An 8,210-nucleotide genomic window follows, 5' to 3' on the forward strand; every position below is an offset into this window, starting at 1 on the left:
GAATTGGCAAAGCATGTTAAAATAGTAGTTGCATGTGTGAAATAATTTATGTTCTAGTTTAGATTGTTAGAGTATAAGTAATAATATGACCATAATAATGATAGAAATTGGTGGTTTTAGAGATCTTGTTATGGCCTATATGTATGAAATTTGAGATGTGTAGGTTGAAGTCAAGAATGGGTGAGAAAATAGGCCATAAAATGGCCTATTTTCGTCCACACGGGTAGAGGTACGGGCGTGTGTGACACACGGCGTGACACATGGGCGTGTGGTCTGGCCGTGTGTCCCTTGCACCTTAAAATTTTGAAACAGAATGCCCAGGTTTTTGCACATGACCTAGCACATGGGCGTGTGACTTGGCCGTGTGACCCTTGCACCATATACATGGCCTAGCACACGGGCGTGTTGTTAGCCGTGTGATTCAAGTCAAAGAGTTAAACATGTATTGACATGGGCCGGGACACAGCCGTGTGCCCCACATAAAATGCCCAAACGGCTTAAGACACAAGCATGCCTCCAGGCCGCGTGAGCCACACGGGCATGTGTCCCCTGCTCTTAGGAAAATTTTTAGAATTTTGGGAAAATTTCTTTGAGTTTTCGGTTTGGTCCAGATTAATTTCTAACACTTATTTTGGGCCTCGAAGGCCCATATAAGGGACAATATGAGTGTTTATGATTGGTTCTTGATATGTATGTTAAATGTTATGAAATGTTCACATTTAATCCGTAAAGTCTGGTAATGCTTCATAACCCTGCTCCGGTTAGGGGTGTTGCACAAGGGGTGGTATCGATAAGGGACATGAAGAGGGAAAAATGAGAGAGAAATGAAGAGATGAGAAGAGTTGAGATGTGTTTGAAGTGAGCAACCAAGGGGGTATTTATAGGTTGAGATGGCTGCCAAAATTAGCAAAAATCAGCAGCCATAGAGTCCCCCCATGGCCAGCCACACATGTGGCAAGTTTGAAGGTTTCAAACTTGATATTTTAAGGTAGGGGCAAATCTAGAAAGGCACAAATAGTAGAGGGTTTTGAATGCAATTTGAAGGAGTCTCCAAGGGCCATTTTGCAAGCCAAATAATTAGCCAAGCAAGCTGATTAGGTTAGCATGTGGGATGGTTTTGGGTTGCCCAATCTCGATTGGTTCGATTTTCTCGGTTCAGCTCAACTGGGCCCTGTTTTCATAATTAATTAATAATAATTTATTTAACCCAAATTAAATTGGATTAAAATTAAAATTAATAATATTATGAATTAATACACATAAATTGGACTCTCTTGTTCTAAAAAATTGTTTCACCTTGATGCTTCAAAATTGCTTCTCGATTTTGTGCTTCCACTAGTGTCTGTCGAGTCATTTTTTGCCTTTTGCGCAAAATCTGTCGAAAATAATCAAATTAATCAAAATTTGATTAAAATTAATAAATATTAAAGATTTTCATAATTTGAGTGCAATTTAATTATTTTACCGAAACTACATGAATTTGAGTTAAAAAAGGCATGAAAAAGTGTGTATATTTTCATGTTTCCAACCATACGGTATGGGGCGATGGACACCAGAGATGTACCCAGTAGAAGCTCAGTGCCAAACTAAACTTCCCGATTCAGAGGTAAACCCAGTAACTCCTCAAGAAAACTATTCAAAAATTCCCTCACGGTTCTGATATCCTTGGCAGAAGAGTCCCGAGAAACCGAAACACTTACGTAGGCCACAAATGCCTTACACCCTTTTCGCACCAATGTCTCAGCCACTAAAGCGGAGATCAAATTAGACATATAATCTCGACGCTCACTGATCACTACTATTTCCTTATCACCCACAGTCCGCAGAACAATCCTCTTAGTCGCACAGTCCAGACTAACTCGGTGTTCAACTAACCAGCCCATACCCAGGATCAAGTTGAACTCCCCAAACGGTATCTCCACCAGATTTTCCAGACACACGATCCCTTGTAATTCCAACGATATATCTTATAAAGTCTACTTACTCGAACAGACTGCCCCAACGGGCTCAGTACAGTAATCTCACTAGAAATACACTTAACAGAAATCCCCAAGTTCTTGGAAACAGTACTAGCTACATAGGAATGAGTAGAAGTTATGTCTATTAGAGTAGTATATGGAACATCACAAATAAAGAACGTACCCGTGATCACATCAAGGGCGTCTCTGTCCTGTTGGCATCGAGCAACATAAACCAGTGCAGGCTGCCTCGCCTCAGTCTGACTAGCACCTTTGCCCGGTGCACTCTGTACTCAGCCCAAACTATTACCACCCCTAGCCGGTCCAAGGCCCTTAAGTGGCTGCTATACAACCCTCTAAGGCTGAACAGAACTCGGTCTTGAAGCTTGCATCTGATCAGCACGATTTGGATGCTCTCTAATCCAATGCTCCAAATACCTACACTGTAGACAAGCCCCTAATTTCCTATAACACTCACCCGGATGGCGCCTACCACAGTCACCACAAGGCTGAATCCCAGTCGAAGTGACAAGAACCCCCACTCTAACAGGGCCATCAGGTTTGGCCCATTCCTTAGGCCTCTGAACAGTACTAGAGGGCTCTGAATCCCTCTTATTCTTTCCTCTCTCTCGGTCTCTATTTTGGCGCTCAACGCGCTTAACCTCTTCGACGATGTTCGCCTTATCCACAAGAACTGCAAACTCTTGCTCCTTCGGTGGAGCAATAAAAACACTCAGACTATCCCTCAAACCATCCTCAAAATGGACACATTTCTCATACTCATATGTAACCATGCCCCAAGCGTAGTGGCTCAACCTCAGAAACTCGGCCTTATACTCGGCCAAAGATCTATCACCTTACGTGAGATTCATGAACTCACATCTACGAGCATCAACATAGCTAGCGCCCATATACTTCCCTTGGAAGGCAGTCTTAAAATAATCCCATTTTAGATGATCCGATTGACTACCCTCCTCCACCGACAACCACCACTGATATGCCTCATTGCGAAGCAAAGAGACTACACCGTTTAATTTCTGTTTAGGAGTACAGTTGATGTCGTTCATAATCCTTTCGGTGGCCTCTAACCAATACTCAGCCACAGTAGGGGCGACTCTAGCGACACCCCTAAACAGCTCAGTTCCATTGGACCGAAGTCGTTCAGTTACCAAACCACGACCCCCAAATCTAGAATGGGGTCCAATGACACTCTCCAACACACTCAATATGACTTGGGACAGTGTGTCATTCCCAACCAAGCGGCATTGAGCCCCAGTCTTAGTAGCACAAGAAACCGGTGTCTCACTCGTGTCTAAATTTGGCATACTGCCCCAAAGAAAAACTCAGCTCGAGCCCTCTATGGCGCTCGCAGCGCCCACACATACCACGACTGCGAATTCCACGAGCGCTCATCATATATTTCAAATTTTATCTACATTATAAAATTTTATACATCAGTTCTAGTGTTTATTAGGAAATATCTTATGCTTAATTTATCAGAAGTTTAGAAGTATTTTAGAGGTTTTAGTCCCTAACTACCTCAGTATAGTGTCAGAAAGTGCTAACTATAGTGTTTTCAAGAAGTTCTATCCAAGTTCAAAAATACTTACGGGATCAGCATCAGAGACTCGGTGTACCACATACTCAAAATTATCAAAATTATTTCAAAACCAGTCCTTTTTGAAACACAATTTTGGAACCCAAAATTCACAGTCCAAGTTTTGCAACCTGGCTCTGATACCACTAAATGTAACACCCAAACTCGGCCTAGACATTATTGCCAAATTCGGGAGTGTTAAGAGGAAGGGTTTTGAAAACAATATTATTTCAATAAAGCTTTGTATAGTCGATCGATAAATCATCCAAGTTTTATATAACTATTACTAAAAGCGTTATTTAATTAATTCATTTCCCAAAACATAACTTATTGCGAAAGTTAAAGAAACCGTTATATTTTGGAAATCCAGTTCACATTTTTGGAAAAACCTTTGTTTTCGTAAAACCGTGATTTTAATCAAATGCCGCAATAAGAGTTAAAATGCATCCAAAACCAAAATAAAAATCAAACGGTCCGGAGAGTCCAATAATCACAAAACTCTCAAAAAATAATCTTTAAATCAAATAAACCATTATTTAAAATAGTTCAGGAAATCGTGTGTCTAAGGACTACCTGAATAAAACAGACAAACAGATGTGAGTTTTTGCAAACTCAGTGTGTAATCCAACAAAAATAGACATGCATCATACACAGAGTTTCATGATCAATCAGATACAGATTCGGACCTAAGTCCTTAATAAATACAGTTATTATAATCAGATAAACAGAACAAATATAGTAAGTCCTACCCCCATCCTCTACACACCATCTCTAACCATCCCATCACACCATGTGGGGTTAAAAACACCCACCCATCCCTACACATCATATAGTGTTGATGCAACACATCACAGATAATATGCAGTCAAGCTACCAGAATATAGGTGAAATGTCGTCATACAAATCACTTCCTCCACATATACAAGTCCCACCACAAACACAGTTACAGAATACAGAGACAGAAATAATAGATTTAAAATGCTTAACATGCTTGTATACATATAACATACATACTTAGACAATACAGTTAGACATACATTTACTATCCTACCAGTCTATCATAATATCATATGACACAGAATAGGGTTTGGTTAGCCCTTATCGACCCTACGGTAGGCCCACAGTCGATCGAAACGACCTGTGCGACCCTAGGGAAAATTTTAAAAATTATAGGCCTACATGCCCGTGTGGCCCACACACCTAAATTGGCCTTGCCCGTGTAGCCCAAACGGCCTAGCCCAAACCTACACGCCCAATCTAGCCTAGCCCGTATGGCCTACACGACCACACTAACACCATCACATGGTCGTGTCTTACGCTTGGCCACGCCTTCGTCAAACACACAGTCGTGTCTCGCACATGGCCAACCATATGGCCAGGCACACACCCGTGTGGCATCGATAGTGCCCTTTTTCGGCTTTTGTCGAACCTCAATTTTTTGTGTTTAGGGTACACACCTGGTTTATTTTTTATTCGAAAACACTCCCGAGACCACTAGAACCTAAAAATCGATAACACAAACTCCTAAAAATCTACCTAAAACCCCAATTACAGAACTCACAAACCAAAAATAGGCGAAATACAAGTGGTCATCACTTACCTGCTTTTCATAAACGATTTCGACTACAATTCTGCAAGAGGAGAACCACGTTCCTCGCGATTCACTGCTACCAAATCCAAAAATCAAACTAACGAAAAGTAAAATCAATTGAAATAAACTTTAACCAATGCCCCAATCTAAGAAGAAACTCACCACTTTCACTTACCTAAACGCGTAATGCAATCAAAGGTTCGTATCATCGAAATTTTGAAAGGGAAATTTTAACAAGAAGAAGGGAAAAGAGAAAAAAAGTTTTTGGTGGGGAAAGAATAGTATACCGTTAGAAATTTTTAGGAAAACGAGAGAGAAAAATATCCCAATTCCCCACAATAGTCACATCCCATAAAATCCTCCCCACTAACCACATCCAACTACTTCAGACTCCCAACTCCATCGAACCTCTACCAGACAACTGGAGCAAATATTATCACCCACGCTCACGCAGGGATTCAACCACAGGACCTCCAACGCACGGACTCCTTACCACTCGAACACGTAGGCACATTCTAATATGGATTAGCAGAAAATTTTATATAAGCCCACTCAACAAGGATAAGACTTAGATCTAAAATAACAAAATTTTTGAAAAGGGAGACTTGAACCCAAAACCTCATACACGGTAACATTTAACCACTGAAACAGATACATATTTATATCAAATTTCACAAAAATAGACTTAAATTATTCAGGGCATTACAAGTACTCAAGCTTGACCCACTTGAATCGAAATCACAACTACAACACTGTTTCATCACCTTAGAATTAACTTCAAAGACCTGAAAAAATAAAAAAAGGTTATCACCAACTCTTAAGCTAATAATTTCATTGATACAATTGAGATGTGGTGTAATAATCTGGACAAAACCTCTATCAAATGGCCAAGGTTTGATTGTCTCTTCATCAACACACACCAACTTCCTCCAATTTTCAGCAATATTCCTAAAGGTTTGTTCAGTCCAAACATGAATAGGGAAAACTGAGCAAGAAATCTAGATTCTAAGATTCTCAAGATTAATCGATTAAGAACAAACTTGTTTCTTAACAAACCATTTATCAAAGGCCTTCTACTTATTCAACTTGCCAAAATCAAACAGTTCTTTAGTATGAAAAAATGATAGAAGCATAGACCCAGAAATTTTAATGATAGTAAAACCACCAAGACCATCTTCTTCCATACGTATTGTAGGTTCTCCAAGCCTAATGCAACTTTTACACCACCCGACTTTACTGCTCTTAAGAAAACCTAACTTTACATCATCCACCACTCCAACGGCAACCACCTTTTGTTTATCAACACATATCTCGAAACCAAAGCCTCTTCAACTTCATTCCTATTTGCTTGTAATATATGTGTATTCTTGCCTTTGTTGGACGCTTCACCTTCTGAAATGCCTCCTTGTTTCCTATCATCCAAAAGTTTTTTCCTTCGAATAGATGATCTTTCATTGAATCTCACGAGATTAACACTCAACCATTAATACATCATTATAAAACCGTTCAATCTCTCAACTACTCTGATTGCATCCTCTCTTTTGGCAAATCGAACAAAACCAAACCTTTTACCCTTAACAATCCTTTTCCTAGGAATGAAATCATCCAAGATACCCAAAAAGTTGTTTGAGCCATATCTAATGCATTCTTGGAGGAAGATTCCCGACGTAAATAGAGAAAACTATCACCTTTGTTTACTAAAACTTGGGCTAAATTTATTATTATACCAATTTTTAAACTAAGGGACCATTTGTTTACTTGTAAAAGGTTTTACGAAAAATATTTTTAATCTTTTCCAATGTTTGTTTGGTGGAAAATGAATTCTAACTGTAAAACCTTCTCCAAAACGCGAGAAAATTATTCTTGTTTTTAGGAAAATGTCCTACCTTTTTTTTAGTAAGATATTTTCCAATCAATTTCCTCTTCACATCCCAGCATCCTAGCACTTGCTAAACGCTCTTCTCCTTCCCTTTTCCCCTTTCTTGCGACCTCGACCCAAGATTCATCACTGCACCGAAAACAACCAGTAGTTTTGTTGACAAAAAAAGCCCTAGCCATTTCTAGTCTTTTGAGAATTGGAACTCTCAAAAATTGGGTGATTTTTTGTATTCAGTTTCTTCTTTTATTTCCCTTTAGTGACTTGCCACTTCAAGCGAAATCATCCGATTCAAGTTCGAAACTCAATTGTCAAAATGGACGTTGAGGCAATTAACTATGGGAATTAATGAGAAATTGAGAACCATTTTGGAATTATATGATTTGGTTGCATGCTTCTATTTAATTTTTTTCTATTTGTTTTTAATTTTAATTATTACTAACTTTTTTTGTGATAATTAGGTGATGTAATGGCAAGGATTACTTTATTGAAAGTGTAGAAGCAACCCTGTGGTTAGTCTTCTCTTAAGGTATTTTGGACATGAACATTGCTTTGTTATTTTTATTATTTTAATTTTGAAAAAGGAATTAATGTTTTTGGGTGTTGTAAATTTCGTATTTCTCCCTTTGTGTTTGCATTTGTGATTTGTTGAGATGGTTTTTTCTTTTTAGCTATATGGCTATTCTAAGTAATGCCATTATTGAGTTCACTAGTAGTGGTATTATGGTTCTTGTTGTTGCTTATGTAGTATTTGAACCTCTTTTTTGATCAGTAAAGATCTCTTCTACCTTTAAAAATAGATTAAGGAAGCTTAGGTGTCCTAGAATTATTTATTAATATAATAAGGCCATTAAATGAGACATTATCATTTACTCATTCGTGCTTTCCTAAGTTTTACTAGTATTGTGATTTTTTAAGCTTTATTAATGTTATGGATTGATGTATTTCCTTATTATATAAGATGTACACTTCTTAGATTAGATTTATCAAAGATAAATTTTGATTCTTTTATTGCCCATTCAAGTGTCTAGTCAACTTTGTCATCAACATCACTTTTACATTAGTGGTTCATTTTTGTTTTGCTGCACAGGCAAAGCATTAGTATGTAAATTGGTTATTGCATCTATATTGACTTGATTTGAGTTTTAGGAACCTGCTAGGACTTTTGACGCATGTAGAGTTTATCTG

The 8,210-nt window shown here is 38.4% G+C and overlaps 1 protein-coding gene across 1 annotated transcript; it reads right to left on the reverse strand.

Annotated features, from left to right (window-relative positions):
* Positions 1–1,586: 1,586 nt before the first annotated feature.
* On the reverse strand, positions 1,587–2,752 carry LOC128035490 (uncharacterized). Its single transcript, XM_052625235.1, has 3 exons — positions 2,327–2,752; positions 2,035–2,245; positions 1,587–1,945 (listed from the first exon to the last, which is right to left on the reverse strand). Exons 1-3 carry the CDS (start codon positions 2,750–2,752, stop codon positions 1,587–1,589), a joined length of 996 nt encoding a protein of 331 aa, XP_052481195.1.
* Positions 2,753–8,210: the final 5,458 nt, after the last annotated feature.

This window comes from Gossypium raimondii, chromosome 12 (assembly GCF_025698545.1).
Source record: "Gossypium raimondii isolate GPD5lz chromosome 12, ASM2569854v1, whole genome shotgun sequence".
Classification (NCBI taxonomy): domain Eukaryota; kingdom Viridiplantae; phylum Streptophyta; class Magnoliopsida; order Malvales; family Malvaceae; genus Gossypium; species Gossypium raimondii.

Bases quoted from the DNA above. Each gene is read 5' to 3' on its own strand.
- LOC128035490 (XM_052625235.1), bottom strand. From the start codon at position 2,752: ATGGTTACATATGAGTATGAGAAATGTGTCCATTTTGAGGATGGTTTG. The intron at 2,246-2,326 runs GTTCAGCCTTAG...GGCTGAGTACAG, and splicing joins AAGCTTCAAGACCGAGTTCT to AGTGCACCGGGCAAAGGTGC. The intron at 1,946-2,034 runs GTATTTCTAGTG...TGGAATTACAAG, and splicing joins CTTGGGGATTTCTGTTAAGT to GGATCGTGTGTCTGGAAAAT.